Below are 17978 nucleotides of genomic sequence, written 5' to 3' on the forward strand. Positions count from 1 at the left end.
CCGACTCCAGCCGGTCGGTGGAAAACGTACATTAGACACACGAATGACACCGACTAACAACACTATTAGCACGTAAGGTTTATCTGTAAGTGCTGGTATGTACAAAATAAAATATACAAAAAAAAACAGTGACGACACGCACTGTGCGCATTCAACAATATTATCTAAAGTAAACGAAAGTAAATCAAAAACCTGAGTAAGGTTATGTTAGTCCGTTAAATATTTAAGAACGGAAAAGACAAGCAACCTGCGTATAAAATAATGAACAAGGTACATTATTTCTAGGTCATATATTAATTATATTACACAATAATTGTAAAATTGTAAACTTTAGCTATTAACTTAACACATTTTATTAATTATTTTCAATATATATATATGTATTTTTCCTTAAACGCGTTTATTTCCCTAACCACAGAAAATGTAGTTATGAGTCAGTAATGAACAGCAGTAAAAACGTAAACAGTTGTGAAATCACCAGCAAGACATGTCACTAAGTCTACGTCATTGTGATGATGACCCAGATGACCTGATGACGTTACATTGTTTGGTGTTACCTTGAACCACACGCACTAAAATCCTACCCTACCTTAGTTATCTAATAGGTATTATTCAATTATAGATCAGACCTGCTACATCTTGCGCGACTTCAAGACGCCCAAGAAAGCAACTCATGCTAGACGGTCAGGTAAAGGTCAAATAAGTATAACGATGTCAATGACAAATTTATAGCGGAAAAACCATTAGGTAAAAGAAATCAAAGTTCGTAATAAAAAAATTGGTTTAGCGATTAGTGATTATTGTGTTAGTTGCACTTCGTACGGACGAAACAATTTTCTCGTGAAGTGTTGGTTTAGCCTTGCAGGCTACATCTAATGTTTCATATCATTTAAACTTCGGGTATAAGAGAGATACATTAGCGCTTAAATCTCTGTATAACTTATAAATAAATAAATAAATATTAAAGACATTTTTACACAAATTGACTAAGCCCCACGGTAAGCTCAAGAAAGCTTGTGTTGTGGGTACTCAGACAACGATCTACCTATATAATATACAAATACTTAAATACATAGAAAACAACCATGACTCAGGAACAAATATCTGTGCCCATCACACAAATAAATGCCCTTACCGGGATTTGAACCCAGGACCGCGGCTTCACAGGCAGGGTCACTACCCACTAGGCCAGACCGGTCGTCAGAGGCATTATTCTATATATATAAATGCAAGTGTCCTGACTGACTGACTGACTGACTGACTGACTGACTGATTCATCAACGCAGAGCCGAAACTACAAAAGCTAGAAAGTTGAAATTTGCACACTAGGTTGAATTTATAAAGTGTACAAGAGATAAGAAGCGATTTTGAAAAATTCAACCCCTAAGGGGGTTAAAAAGGGGATGAAAAGTTGTATGGGGTGCAAGTTTTATTTTAAGCTAGGAATTTGAAACTTTGTAAAAATGTACTATATTAAAAAACAAGAAAACTAATTTCTGCGTTTTCGAAAATTCATCCCCCAAGGTGGTGAAAAAGGGGTTGAAAGTTTGTATGGAGATCAAATATTTTTGTGAGTGTTGGACTTGACACTTTTTATATGGGGATATTATTATAAGACGGGAAAAGTAATTTCAGTGTTTTTGAAAATTCATCCCCTAACAGGGTTAAAAAGGGGTTGAAAGTTTGAATCTATTACAAATGCTTTGAAACTTCTTAGAAAGGCATAATAGCCGATGACAAAAAAAAAGTATTTGCGACGTTTTAGGTAATTCAACCCCTAAGGGGGTAAAAATGGGAATGAAACTTTGCCCTGGGGTGCAAATTTTATTTTAAGCTAGGACCTTGAAACTTCGTAAAAAGGTATTCAATTAAGATACAAGAAAACTAATTTCAGCGTTTTTAAAAATTCATCCCCCGAGGTGGTAAAAAAGGGGGTGAAACTTTGTACGGAGATCAAATATTTTTGAGAGTGCAGGACTTGAATCTTTGTATTTGGGGATATTATTAGAAGACAGGAAAAGTTATTACAGCGTTTTGTAAAATTCATCCCCTAACAGGGTTAAAAAGGGGTTCAATGTTTGTATGAAGTTCAAATTTTATTTTAAGTTAGGAACTTGAAACTTCGTAAAAATATATGTTATTAAAATACAAGAAAACTAATTTCAGCGTTTTTGAATATTCATCCCCTAAGGTGGTGAAAAAGGGGTTGAAAGTTTGTATGGATATCAAACATTTTATCGAATGCGGGACTTGAATCTTTGTATTTCGGTATATTATTAAAATACAGGAAAAGTAATTTCAGCGTTTTGTAATATTCATCCCGCAACAGGGTTAAAAAGGGGTTGAAAGTTTGAATCCATTACAAATGCCATGGTATAATAATATACTCCGCCTGGTACTCTATTCCGAGATTCGCGAATGACCTAACTGGCACTTGCCTACGTCATCATGCTGTTTACAGGTTCTCAAACTTTAAAATGTGGGAGAATTTTAACCAACAGTGAAAATTATTTTAACGGCATTAATTTTAAGTTATTCATGTAGAAACATAGTAAAATAAAACAAATCTATACTGCACTTTTCACTCCTACTCTTACAGTTCCGAATAGAGCAGCCAACCATTTTCGTAACAAAACATTAATTACGAAGCTTACGACGTGAAAAGTTTGGAAAACACTGCGACTGCTGACACTGAGCGAGAAGGGAATAACAATTAACACGCGTTCGACAAGGACGGTCGGTCAGGGACAAAATGGCGGATTGTCAAATGTGAAAGCGCTATCCTGTGTTGCCAGTAGTGTAAACAGAATTACCCGAACGTCTGAAATTTCTTTCGTGAATCGGAAGATATTGCTAATGAATAATTAAAAATGACGTGTTATTGTAAAATTTAAGATAAAATACATATAAATGAAAATTATTAAATTATAAAGAAATAAATTAACTTATTAACCATAGATATAATGTACCCATGTAACATGTTATGTTGAAATAAAGTGGCAATGTTATTGTGACGTAGGCAAGTGACACTCTGGGAAGAGAAGACCATGTTTTATTAGACCATGACAAATGCTTTGAAACTTCTTAGAAAGGCATGGGTGCAAATTTTATTTTAAGCTAGGAATTTGAAACTTTGCAAAAAGGTATTAAATTAAGATACAAGAAAACTAATTTCAGCGTTTTTGAAAATTCATCCCCTAAGGTGGTGAAAAAGGGGTTGGAAGTTTGTATGGATATCAAACATTTTTTCGAACGCGCGACTTGAATCTTTCTATTTGGGGATATTATTAGAAGACAGGAAAAGTTATTTCAGCGTTTTGTAAAATTCATCCCCTAACAGGGTTAAAAAGGGGTTGAAAGTTTGTATGGGGTTATAATTTTATTTTAATCTTGGAACTTGAAACTTCGTAAAAAGGTATTATTTTAAACGGGCAATAAACTAATTTCAGCGTTTTTGAAAATTCATATCTCAAGGTGGTGAAAAAGGGGTTGAAAGTTTGTATGGAGATCAAACATTTTTGTGAGTGCGGGGCTTGAATCTTTGTGCAGAGGAATATTATTGGAATACTAGAAATGTTATTTAAGCGTTTAAAAAAAATCATCCTTTAAAAGGGTTAAAAAGGAGTTGAAAGTTTGTATGGGGTTCAAATTTTCATTTCATTTCATTTCACTTATTTACTGCAATCCATGGTACATATAGGTGTTATAATCATTTAAATTGTAACAGCATGGACCCTGAATAGGGTATAGCATGATAATCTTAAAAACTAAATACTTAAAATTACCTTAAAACATAACATAACATAATTTTGATTTCTACACTGAATAATCCAAATATATTTCCGATGACATTACAATACATTATCAATTAAAATAATAATAATAGTGTCAATTCATTTATAATAATAATTCATTTAATTCTCAGTCGTATCACTATTGTCAGATGCCATAAATTCTTGATAAGAATAAAATGATTTAGCAATTAACCATGATTTGAGTTTATTTCGAAATATATTATAAGTTTCAACGTCTTTAATAGAATCAGGGATTTTGTTATATGTATATTTTATTTAAGCTAGGAACTCGAGACTTCGTAAAAAAGGTATTTTATTAAAAGACAAGAAAACTCATTTAGTGTTTTTGAAAATTCATCCCTTAAGGTGGTGAAAAAGGGTTAACATTTTGTATGGAGATCAAACATTTTTGTGAGTGCGGGGCTTGAATCTTTGTAAAATGGTATATTATTAAAATAGGTACGAGAAAAGTAATTTCAGCGTTTATAAAAATTCATCTCTTAAAGGGTCGAAAGGGGGATGAAAGTTTGTATAGGGTTCAAATTTTATTTAAAGGTACAAACTTGAAACTTCGTAAAAATGTATTTTATCAAAGGAGAAGAAAACGAATTTCAGAGATTTTGATAATTCATCCCTCGAGGTGGTGAAAAAGGGTTTGAAAATTTGTATGGAGGCCAAACATTTTTTTGAGTGCGGAACTTGAATCGTTGTATAAAGGCATATATATGAAGGCATATTATTAGAATACAAGAAAAATAATTTCAGCTTTTAAACAATTCATCCCCTAAAATGGTTAAAAAGGGGTTGAAAGTTTGTATAGGGTTCAAATTTTATTTAAAGCTAGGAACTTCAAACTTCGTAAATAGGTAGTTAGGTAGTAGGTTTTATTAAATAGAGGACATGAAAATCTTCTAAGCGCGACTTGCACCATTCTACTAACCCAGGGTTAACCGGTTAAACCTGGAGTTACCATGGTTACCAGTACAATTTGACACTAAGTTAACGGTTTAACCGCTTAACCCCGGGTTAGTGGGTTGGTGCAAGTGGGCCTAAGGGGGTTTAGAGGGATTATATCGAGGACAATTTTATTCAGTTAGGGGCTTGAAACTTCGTAGTTTGTGAAAGACAAAGTCTCATGCTTTGTATAATATTAATAATTAACAAATGATTAACCGTCCTACCGCAATCTCTTGCTGCATAATGTTCTAAGCTAATGTAGAATATATAACCACCAATATACAAATCCACGCGTACGAAGTCGCTGGCAACAGCTAGTATGGCATATAGAGACGTTGTGATTGTTATCTCACCTTCCACGGTCATTGGATCTCCTAGCGTGGGATTCGTTTCGTAAACTCCTTTCATTTTCATGAGTCCCTCCATGGCGGCTTGTTCCTGGGCCACCTGTAATAACATATAACAATATAAGATTTACGCACAAATGTATGTTAATTGGAATCAGTCTTGATCTGGCTATAATATGAAAAAAAAAATTAAACTATAAAATTCTGGTGTGGGAATGGTAAACAATACCTACTGTTGTGATCAAGTTGGGTTTTAGAGTAAAATCCTAAAAAACTTACTAAACAATCGACATAATTTTCTGACTAGGCTGGTAAAAATGACTAAGGATAAACTATCTAATGATTGGTCTGATAGTTTAAAGTAGGCACAGACTTTGGCCCCCATTTTTGCAGAAAAATCACTAATTTACTCGAATATATAAAACACTTACCTGTTTGTTGAGTTCGTGAACCTTGGCTTGCAGTTTCTTTTTCTTCTGATTGGGCGGCAAATCTGAGTAGTCCTCCTTCCCATCCGTAGACATATTGTTCTGTAAGCGTTCCAACATACCGTGAACGAGACATTACTACGACAAAACACACAACACGATCTTCGCACACAACTACCTACTAATGTCCAAATACAATAGGTATTCACGTTTATACAATCAATTTACTAACTTGAAACCATCGCTATTAAAAAAATCAAATTACCACACGTTTCAAATTCATATCACCCCAAAATCACTCATAAAATTAATAACATAATTACAATAGATGTACCATAAAATACATTGCATCTTCCTTCCTCGTCGTCTATCATTTTTCAGTAAAAACAAACATATTACTTCTACTTCGTCTTTATGGTTAATCATTGTATGCATATTTGGTGCCTTCCATTGTACTAAGTGTATTGCTACCGAAAAAGTTAATTCTATCTGCGTTTCTCGACCGATTGATTACATTCAGTAATTCACAATAAATTATACGGAGCGTGTGTAGTCCTCTTTTACGGTACGTGGAACGTAACACACACTATACACATATACAATATACACATAAATCAAGAAAAACTAGTTTTATTATGTACATAAATTTTATACATATACTAATACTATATAAAACTGACAGCCCTGTGCCGAAAATACTGAAAGCCGTGCAAGCATGAAAGTTAGACAAGCGAGACGAAGGCAAACTTACGGCCCATTGTTTATGACAAACGTGTACTCGTTCTGATCGGCACTTACGACTATCATCCGAATGGCGAATCTCATCTCAATTAGGCTTGTTATGGCGATTGCTTTATTGCGTATTATAATATGTGACTATTTACTTGAAATCTTGACTTTAGTACTTACAATGTTTACATTATAACATATACATTTTCTTTTACAATTGCAATAATTGTGATATGACTCATTACATTATCCTATGTGTAATGAAATCGTGACTCGCTCTCGATATAAATATAGTGCCGTAAGATAGAACAATTTTATATAAGTACCCATGTCAATCACTTAATCATGCACTGTATCGTTAAGGATTATTGACACTTAGATAAGTGATCAGTTGAGCAGTAAAAACAAGCCATAACACCGCGACAAGTAGCAGATTGTCATAAACAGTGAGGGGCCGAGTGAGTCACGCTGCACTGACCTTGAACGAATTGCACGCCTCGACAATCTTCTGTGGCCAAAGCGTTACGGCGCGGAGTCGCGGGGAAGGCAAACAAACAACATTAAACAAAAAAAATGACAGACCAGGACAACACCGCTCGACAGCCACACGAGTGACGCAAGCCACAGGCAACGGACGTCATCCTGCCGCAAAGGGTGTGTTCGAAAAAAGCGATATGTCCTACAGTGATTATGATTCAGACAAGTAAATGATCAACCAAAACGAAACTCAAGTTTTATAGCAAAACAGGTTGTGTTAAATAAAATAATGTAGTGGTATTTAACATGCTTCTCTTACGTCCCCAACCATCGGTGGCTAACTTACATTTTCCGTTCGTGACAAGCCACCGGCCGCAGACAGCCAATTAATATCAATCGGTTGTTATGTGAACCCATGTTAGGTGGGGGTCGAGGGAGTAACAGACAAAAATAATTAGTATCTCCAAATTATAATAAATATATCAAGGTGTAAGCTGGCGTGTAGTCATCAAGTGTTCGAACAGTCCGAACAAACAAACACTTTCATTATTGTCAGTACACTAACACGGAACGTAACTAGATTAACTAGACGCCAGCTGTATACCGTGACCAAATAATAAAATAAAAATATAAGGATATTCGATAAAGTACGTTCAATTACGTAAATAGTACACATAACATACTTCATGCCTTTGCTCCTACTTGTATAAAATAGATATCACATACATGGATCAAGCTGTATGTAGAATAATAATAAGCATAGGACCTTTAACCATATATGAAAAGCATACCAAATTAACGTATTAAATAAAATAAAAAATCTGACTACATAAGATAAAATCTACGGTACCTTAGTCTTAGTGACGCTTATGTCTAATTATGGCATTTAATTTCTAAACAATTCCCAGTTATGCTTAAATAATAGACGAAATCAATGCTATACTTACTCTCGCCAACGATCCCCAAATACTAAAGTTATCAAACTTATGGAGCGAAAATATTAGTCGTACAGTCACCTGCAATAATATTATGTACTCTTCGAAGGCCGCAAAAATATGTGACACGCTCTTAATTCTCTACAAATAAGATCGCGTCAGATATTTTTGCGGCCTTCGTTGTGTAACATATTATTGCAGGTGACTGTACATGCTGACAGTCTGTTTATTTTATTCCAATGTTAGCTAAATATGTCTGTCACGGACCGACTTTTACTATGGGCCTAACCCCGACCTCTGATCAAAGCGTGCTGGTTGATTGATTCATACCCGTTTTCTACGGAACAGATTTGTTATTCGAAAGGTTTGTATGATCCCAGTATTAACCAGACCGTAGAAGCCGACTCCCATGTACTTCTCTTTCGGATCGATATAATTTTACAGTAATAGGTGTCGTGATGTAAGTGTCGGCGGCCGATCGTAAGATCAGGCATATCGTGAAATTCCTAGGCATATACGTGAAAATCTTTGACCCGTTCCCTGAGTCGACGAAGCCCCGCTACGCGGGGCTCCTATTTCTTGGCAGTCGGGCATCTAAAGCAACCTAACGAACCTATCCTACCTATAAAACATTACACAGGAACATTACGATCTGCCTGCTGTTACGATCGGCCGCCGACATAAGCAACATGTAGCGGGCAGCGCAGCGCCTCACCTTGTTGGAGCTGAATATGGAGAGCAGGCCGCCCCGCTTCTTTATCCGGTTGCCGGAGACGGTGCCCCGCACGGTGAGCTGCGCGTGGTGGTGCGGCGCCGCCGCGTCCGTCGTGTCCGCGCCCGCGCGCTGCTCCTCGAACGGGAAGTCCTCGGGCGGCACGAAGCCCGACTTGTATCTGTCTATTACTAGTTGTGTGTCCTGCGTAACGATTATCAAATACATCTTAAAATTCTCACAAAATTAATCTTAACATAACCGCTTAAGTGCAAAATTCACTCAAGTTTAGATTAATCCGTTTCCGCCTACGCGATGCCGTTAGTAAATTGCAAAAACAGAGTGTTAGAGTTCTTCCTCGCGTTATCCCGGCATTTTTGCCACGGCTCATGGGAGCCTGGGGTCCGCTTGACAACTAATCCCATGATTTGATGTAGGCACTAGTTTTTACGAAAGCGACTGCCATCTGACCTTCCAACCCAGAGGAGAAACTAGGCCTTATTGGGATTAGTCCGGTTTCCTCACGATGTTTTCCTTCACCGAAAAGCAACTGGTAAATATCAAATATTTCGTACATAAGTTCCGAAAAACTCATTGGTACGAGCCGGGGTTTGAACCGCGACCTCCGGATTGAAAGTCGCACGCTCTTACCGCTAGGCCACCAGCGCTTCAAATTGCAAAAACAGAGTCCCTCGAAATTATTTCTCTAACTGGTTAGAATAATTAGTTTGCTTAGCTGCTTAGCAAGCAGCATGCGTCTAATGTTTCGTCCAAGTGGAGAACTATAACTTCATAAAGTCCAAGACTTGTGATCGACAACGATAACTTCATAAAGTAATGTTAAACAATGTCCCAGAATCTAGTGAACGGGTTTCGTAACGGATTGCTCATATGCCCATGGTTTATACGGCGACGGCCAACGAGCGAGGTAAATACGTGTATTGCTCTAGCATTATATCATATAATGCAATTTTATTCAAATTAGCTATGAATATAAAAACATAAAAACACTCTAAGCTAATCATACGAGTATTTTTAAATAAACACATTTTTGACGACGCATTGTAAACACCTTTAAACTTTATAAACGCTACGTTACCTCTTTTTCATTAATACTATTGGCGGCGTGTTCCATTCCATCTAAGCACTGCTTTATGATAGGAAACACTTTTCTTTCGACCTCGACAGAACTCAACATGAAATTCTTTATGTGTTTGATTCGTTTCTCGTCCAGATCCTGAAAAATAAATAAATAATAAATAAATATTTGGGGACAATCTTACACAGATCAACCTAGCCCCAAACTAAGCAAAGCTGGTACCTACAATGAGCACTAGGCGACGATATACATACATACATACGTATATAGATAAATACATACTTGTACATAGAAAGAACCCATTCATAACCCAGGAACAAATATCTGTGTTAATCGCACAAATAAATGCCCTTACCGGGATTCGAACCTGGGATCACCGGCTTCACAGGCAGGGTCACTACCCAAGTACCCACTAGGCCAGACCGGTCGTCTAAAATACACGTCATTATTATTAAAAAAAACTGTACTTAAGTTGTATTAAAGTACCTATACATATATTTCTATAGTAAAGTGGTTTACTGAAATAGAAGTGATTTTTCAGTTGTAAAGTGTTTCCATGTGACCTAGTTGGCATAGTGCCAGAGCGCATAAAGCAGCTCTCGAAGCGGCATTTCCCGAATTACGTATTTCAAAGTTCACGTGACTCATGGACACGCTATCAGTGAAAGTTGTTATATATCGATAAGTCAAAAACACACCCATGTTTACTTCCGCACAGAATATATACTGGTTTTATAAATCCTCGAGTCACGGTTGGACGAATGAGGCTTGGTAGCGAATCGCAAGCAGACTTGTTTTTCCGTAAGTTAATTACAGTAATACCACTTGAAACATAATCACTTTGAAGGAAATTAATCCCATAATCGTATTTCTATATGCTCTTACGACGGGTACATGGTTTAGTCGTCAATGCAAATTAAATAACTTTCTACTTATTTTAGAAATAAATAAATTATAATATATAAAACTCTACTCAGTGATTATTCTACTAACAAGAACATAGCTTACAGGTAATGATGATGATCCGAACGACTTATCAAGCTATAAGTTTCTCAATAAACGTCAAAATCGTTTAGGCTCACTCTACCTACACTCGATAGTACGCCGAGCTTTTAGTCTAATTTGATAGTAGAAGTGTAGGTATGTTGCTGATCGAATGAAACGTGCCGTAAAGCCCTAAAGGTTGAAGCGTGAGCGGAGCGCGCCGCTTAATTTTACATATAAAACGCTCGCGCTTCGCTCACGCGCCGCCCGGAAAACTCGCTTGTGTGACGTAGCCTTAAGAAGAAATCACGAGCTGTATTGACTTGTGATTTGTGATCTCACCTGTAGCTGTTTGAAGACATGAGGTAGCCGCTGCTCGTAGTGTTGCCGCTGGGCCTCATTAGTCTTGCGGAGCTGGTCGGAATACTCGTGCTTGGCATCTTCGCACGCTTGACTTCTGAGTTTCATGTTTGCTTTTTGTTTCTCGACTTCAGCCCGACTGCGGAATTAAATAGAAACGATCATTGTGTGAAAGGCTGCGAAGATTTCTGCTGAAGTATTTTCTCAAACAGTACCTAATGAAATATTGCCGTTATGTTCCTTCGAAGTAGCAGAAGCCTAGCCTGCAAGACAACTGTATTTTGTTTCAAAGCACAATGTCATTCGTTATGATTTTTATTTTATTTCTAATAGCGGGATGGTTAATAGACTTAAATATCCACGGTAGATTTTGTGCGGAAGGAGAAGAGTCGTGAAATGTAGGGGAGCCCATACATTCTACGACTCTTCTCTTTCCGCCCAGACCCTAAAGGTAAACGAGCTGAAATTAAGTATCACTCTATTATTAGATTATTGCATTGGTATAAATACAGAGTTACGAATATTGTCCTTACCTAAACGTAGCCAGAGACCATAGACAATATTCATCCTCTTAATTCATTGAGTAACCATATAAATATATAGTTTGCTTCTTAATTTAAGATAATGTGTGATAGCCCTTTTTTTTGACTGAGTGGGAACCCTAATAGCATGATATCCACAGCACAGACAAAATACGCTCGTTCATAAAAATTGTATTTTTTATTTATTGTATTATTAGATTTCACTGTTTTGCTGTCGTTTTATACATTGCATGTTTGAGAAAAACACTATACATGATTATTTTTGTGAAAAAGGCTTGCCAGCCTCATATGTCTATACCTATTCGGCTGGCAAGCCCCTCTTTCGCGGCCTCTGCAGTAATGTACTTAATATTAAATAGTTAGTCTGCTTTACATAAACTGACTGACGGTGTTATTGTGTACTTTATGAACCGCTCCTCGTCAGCTCTCCGCGTTTGGCAAGAGAGCGCCGCGACAGTATCTTGTCTATGAGATAGACTACCCATCTTGTTCATATGAATATAGTTAGAAAAAGACGGATAACTTATCTTGCGCGTGAGATACTGTCGCGACGCACGAGATGGTATCGCAATGTTTCTGTGCAGTTTGCAGACGGCGAAATTTGGAGTTTGAAATTGAGTAAAATTAATCGCTAGTTGAAAATTAAATTAACACAATAATTTAAATATCAAATCGAACAACTAAATTGTTTGATCAAGTATTGGTACAAACGATAATGAACGAGGTAAAGGTAGAAGCATGTGTTTATAAAGTTCCGAGGTCAAACCTACCGATGAGTGTTCCAAATCTACTGATGACCCGTTTAAGGCCATGCGTATGTATCGTATTCTTAGTGGGAAAAGGTAGGCTAAACTACAATAACATTCGTGGTCATGATCATATAACTGTACTATTTTTTTAAATCGGGAAAATAACTGATACCTAATGGCCGCGATCACGTCATTCACGTAACTTTAATTTTAGTGTGTTGTTTCGTCACCGTCTAGAATCTATGTGGACGTAACAATTAAAACAACTATTAATTAAATATACATACATATAATGTTTTATTCGAATGGGCAAACAATAAATAAGACTAGCCTGTACCCGAAATTTGTGATTTTACGCATCTAGGGCAGGAGGGCAGGGCCAATCGACGCCAATATTTCTTGACGCAGGCAGCGTCATGAAGTTTATATGTAAATACATAATTTTAACATTAGGACAATTAAAGCTCAACATTAACCTGTTCCAGTAGGTACAAAGAGTTAGAATGTTTCCTCGTATAAAAACAAACCGGATTAAGGAAATAAAAAAAAAGCGGCCAAGTGCGAGTCGGACTCGCCCATGAAGGGTTCCGTATTTAGGCGATTTATGACGTATTAAAAAAAACTACTTGCTAGATCTCGTTCAAACCAATTTTCGGTGGAAGTTTACATGGTAATGTACATCATATATTTTTTTTAGTTTTATCATTCTCTTATTTTAGAAGTTACAGGGGGGGGACACATTTTACCACTTTGGAAGTGTCTCTCGCGCAAACTATTCAGTTTAGAAAAAAAATATATTAGAAACCTCAATATCATTTTTGAAGACCTATCCATAGATACCCCACACGTATGGGTTTGATGAAAAAAAAAATTTTGAGTTTCAGTTCGAAGTATGGGGAACCCCAAAAATTTATTGTTTTTTTTCTATTTTTGTGTGAAAATCTTAATGCGGTTCACAGAATACATCTACTTACCAAGTTTCAACAGTATAGTTCTTATAGTTTCGGAGAAAAGTGGCTGTGACATACGGACGGACAGACAGACGGACAGACAGACATGACGAATCTATAAGGGTTCCGTTTTTTGCCATTTGGCTACGGATCCCTAAAAAACCGCATCAAAATCCGTTGCGTAGTTTTAAAGAACTAAGCATACATAGGGATAGACAGACAGCGGAAAGCGACTTTGTTTTATACAATGTAGTGATTTATTGTAGTTTTGTAGTGGTTTAAGACATTTGCCTACCATATACTTAAATACAAATATCCCTCAGATATCCCTCCTGCAAAGTTAGCTTATAAGTAATTAAATCGATTTGTTTACCTCAAATTGAGATCTGCATCTGCCCTTTGGAACGCTTCGAGCGCCCGTTCGGATTCTCTCGCTGCGCGCTCGTACGCTCTCCTCGCTCGGTCTAAAGAACCTATGGCAGAGTTCAGGACGGCCATCTGTTTTGCTCCTTCGTTTAAATGTTGCTGAAATAGGGATTATACGATTATTTATCAGAAGCTTAATGCAAGACTAATACTCATTATTCATTATTACGTTCGTGATGGATACAAACGCCGAATATTTACTGCATCCCATTGCAATAACAATATTAGCTACGTAATGCTTTAACATCAATACACCTTGTTATCAAGCTGTATAAAATAAACGGTACCGTCGTTATCTATGGTAAAAGAGAACTGGGAGTACTTGCATTAATATATGTATATTAAAATACCCTCTGGTTCCGATCGAGTACGGTACATACATACATACATACATACATCACTGGCTCAGTGACCCAAAGAGGATCTTGGCCTCTGACACAAGAGAGCGCCACACAGTACATATTTACAATTATTAATTAGTTTCTCCGTCATTTGATAAGGGTGTGTAGGGATACAGATACAACACACGAACTTTATTATTTACTCTTATATATTTTAGACTTATTTGTACGCATAGACTAGGAATTCTCTAGGCGGAGTTTAGAGCAATTATTTCATAAAACCGATGCTGCCAAAAATACTGGGGTGCGGAGGACGAGGTGAGCGAGTCCCGTGCCGTAATTGGTCCGTTCAAAGACACGGACGTCACACAAAGACACTGACTCGAAAATGAAGTAAAACTACCGTATATTTGTGGCAGAGGGGGTACCGCTACTATGCTCAGTCTGGAGGATGTCGTGTCTGTGTTCCTACGTTATAAACAAGTGAATAATCCCTTATATGCTGTTAAATCAAATATTATTATATCAGTCTTTTGAATGGTCACAACAAGCAATCAGCGTAACTACAAATTGGTGACGAAACTCCGCTCCGCCGCGATCCGGATCAATGCAGCTTGTTTGGGAATTCATGTTAATTGTCGTAAGGCAAAACTGTTCTTAGAACTAACAGTTCCACAACAAAAAAGAGCTTAATACTTTACATTGTCCAATAGGAATACTTAGAACTAATGATGTACGTGACCGAGTTCCCGTTCGATAAGACTCGCTGTACGTGAGTCAAACGATTTTTACATGGCACTTGCAAATGCATTAATAACAATATCTGGGGGACCGAGCTTTGCTCGGAAAACATATAAAAACTCAAAAATACACGTTTCCCCAGAGATAAGACCTAGCCAGATCGATTTTTCGCCCCCGAAAACCCCCATATAACAAATTTCATCGAAATCGTTAGAGCCGTTTCCGAGATCCCCGAAATATATATACATATAAATAAATAAAAATACAAGAATTGCTCGTTTAAAGGTATAAGATTCAACTAAATATAGTCTGACAAACTATTATGTCAGTAAAAAAAAAGAAATTATGTTGGAAAATTCTATTTCAATTGTGTTGCCTGTTTTTAGTGACAATAGTAGACATTTACAGTACTGAGCCGCGGTCTCCGTAAGCACAGAAGTGAACTAGATCATGTCAAGTAAGTAGATTGTCCTTGTATAGTTCAACGTAATAGATAACCTATCACTGTTAAATTTACTATACTCGGAGTGCTAGTCATCACAATAGGTACTATATAAATAATTAACACAAGTTGTTTGTTTCTAGGTACTTTTCAGTGTCAAACATTGGGTAGCTCAGCCTACTATTCGTTTTTAGGGTTCCGTACCTCAAAAGGAAAAAACGGAACCCTTGTGGGATCACTCGTGCGTCTGTCTGTCGGTCCGACTCCGACCATTCCCCCCCTTTATCTCCGAAACTACTGGGTCTAAAATTTAGAAAAAAATCCACAAAATAGATCTTCACCTATAGATGACAGGAAAACCTATTAGAAATGTGCAGTTAAGCGTGAGTCGGACTTAATGTACAAGCGTGAGTCCGACTTGCACTTGGCCGGTTTTTATATTTAAATTTTTGTATGTGTAATAATACCATTCAACTGTTTTGAGATTCGTTTTTTCAGGTTGTTCAGTTATCAACACAAAGTCACACGCGTACCTTCCGTTCTTCTCTGAGTTCCTTGGCCAGCAAATGCAGTTCCCGGACAACATTGGACTGTAGGTTCTCGGCGACTACCTCGCGCTGACCCGCGAAGTCGCCCAACTCTTGTAACAATTGTCTAAACGCTTTACATGATGTGTACCTGTAACACAGATTATATACAATTATAACTAAAGAAATGGAATATCTAGCTGTGTCATTGCGGTATCTATATGAGTGACTTATTATGAGCGATTACCTGCAGAAATAAGGACGGTAACATCCGATACAACATTCAAGCGTCGATTGAGAAACTTTTTACTGGACAACCCATTATATTCAATGAGTGAATTTTTTGACATAACTGTATAATTTATAATCGCGTTCCTATTTTTGACATTGTTTTCGTTTAATTATTGTTATTATTTGACGATCCTTCTCAGGTGATTTTTTTTTTCATATTATGAATTTATTTGGATTAAGCATCTTTCTATTATTTAAATGTATTTCTGACGATCACAATACAGATTCTTATAAATTGACATTAATGTAATTTGTACTGTAATCATATATTGTGAAATAAATAAATCTAATCTAATCTATCATTATTGTTTGTCTCATTAGCGCATTCTGTACTCGTCACTCGTACTTGTCTTGTTCGGTCTTTGACATTAATTTTCTTCAGTCATATTTTGTATAACTTGTCTCTCTCTTTACATGTCTTATTCGTTTTTGGCCATAGTCTTCTTTTGTCTCATTCGTTGTATGTATAATCAATGTAACTGATCGCATCTCATAAACGAATACAATTAATGGGAAAATCTTTCAAAATCCACTGGCAAATAATTTAAGATAATAGGTTCTCATTCCAGTTATTTCCATTTTGTTGAAAGTTATATGTAAGGCGGGTGTTGTATATTTTAAACGTTCTATATGTTCTGTTGGATCTTGTATCGTTACAAAAAATGTACCTACAAGACACTTTTGACAATTAAGAAATTTTCACCCTTAAGGAATTATACACATTTAATATTAATCTGTGTGTCAATGTACAATTATCTCTTATCTTGAATATGTAAAGACTCGTATCAATGTAACACGTAATAGTTTCTATAGGGCTAACAAATATAATATTTTTCCTAGAAAATGTAAAGTAGTTACGGAGCAGTGCCATAACGCCGGTTCCATAACTAAGATTTATGGTCGTCTACCTAGAGTCATTAAATCAGCTCTTAAATAGAATTCATAATTATATTCCAACAGGCCGTTATATAATTTAAATCGATTAATAAGTAAATTTCCATATGTTCGTCCATATTTAATAATATTCTCTAACTACGACTAACGAAGCATATACATACATATATATACAATAATAGACTAATGAAGTTTATGTTTTTTTATTAATCTATGCTTACCATTTTTAATGACAATAATAAAACAATACATCGTGTTACATCCTTGTAATTCCAATTAATAGTTTCCTAGTTTTTATTAACCGTTCCGAATATAATAAGCCAGGAAAAACGTTCGCTTGCGCTTAATCACAAAAACATTCATCCAATTAGACAGAGAATTTCTAGTAACGGCGGCCAACAACTGGATACAAGCCAAAAATAAGTAAGCTGAATAAAATACTCACTGGTATTCGTCTTCTTCTTTCCTTTTTGGTTGATAATTTTTGACAAGCCTCCTGTAAAGAAAACATGAATATTAAAAAAAACCTGGTCAGTGCTGGAGTTTTCGACTGGATTTTGACTCGCAAAGGCTCCATGTAGTATTGTATAACAACAAAAGTTAAAATATTGGGGGTCAATTTTATCTAATTTGTTGTTAGAACGCCAATAGAGATTCACACGCTGTCAAACACTGTCTACTTATGACGATTCATTAGATAGACAGCCTGCTGGCAGACAGACGTACGGAAAACGGTAATAACTCTGGGTCACGTTGCCACCTTTCAGCAGAATCACACGAATGATTCGTGTCAGTAATTACTGACAGCATAAAATAGGTGAAGCGATACTTCACACCTGGACAGCTTCTAACACTTTACAAAGCTCAAGTCCGATCGTGTATGGAGTATTGCAGCCACCTGTGGGACGGCTCAGTTAAATACCAACTTGCCGCTTTGGACTCAGTGGAGCGCAGAGCCAGGAGAATGATTGGTGACAAGAAGCTAACGGGTAAGCTTCAGTCTTTGGCCCATCGGCGGAAAGTCGCCAGTCTGTCGGTATACTACAGGTTGCACTTCGGGGAGTGTGCTCAAGAGCTACATGAGCTTATTCCACCGTCCCCATTCTACCATCGGACTTTTAGACGCACGGTCGGTTTCCATCCTTACTTGGTAGATATTCCACCAATTCGCACGAAGCGCTTTGCTTCCTCTTTTCTTATGCGCACTGCCATGGAATGGAATTCCTTGCCTACGTCTATATTTCCGAGCACAT

General features: G+C 36.8%; 1 protein-coding gene across 4 annotated transcripts in view; it reads right to left on the reverse strand.

The window, feature by feature from the left end:
• Positions 1-17978, reverse strand: part of LOC134661099 (formin-binding protein 1-like) — a 96010-nt gene that overhangs the window by 11726 nt on the left and 66306 nt on the right. For 2 of the 4 annotated variants that reach the window (XM_063517037.1, XM_063517039.1), the window contains exons 3-11: positions 17171-17221; positions 15547-15691; positions 13437-13588; positions 10805-10961; positions 9479-9616; positions 8383-8583; positions 6734-6763; positions 5530-5628; positions 5105-5198 (exon numbers count right to left, since the gene is read on the reverse strand). In XM_063517037.1, coding sequence (XP_063373107.1) covers positions 5105-5198; positions 5530-5628; positions 6734-6763; positions 8383-8583; positions 9479-9616; positions 10805-10961; positions 13437-13588; positions 15547-15691; positions 17171-17221 — 1067 coding nt within the window. The remainder of the gene's footprint in view (positions 1-5104; positions 5199-5529; positions 5629-6733; positions 6764-8382; positions 8584-9478; positions 9617-10804; positions 10962-13436; positions 13589-15546; positions 15692-17170; positions 17222-17978) is intronic. The other 2 variants (XM_063517041.1, XM_063517040.1) reach the window with 2 other exon arrangements.

Source organism: Cydia amplana, chromosome Z, assembly GCF_948474715.1.
Source record: "Cydia amplana chromosome Z, ilCydAmpl1.1, whole genome shotgun sequence".
Classification (NCBI taxonomy): domain Eukaryota; kingdom Metazoa; phylum Arthropoda; class Insecta; order Lepidoptera; family Tortricidae; genus Cydia; species Cydia amplana.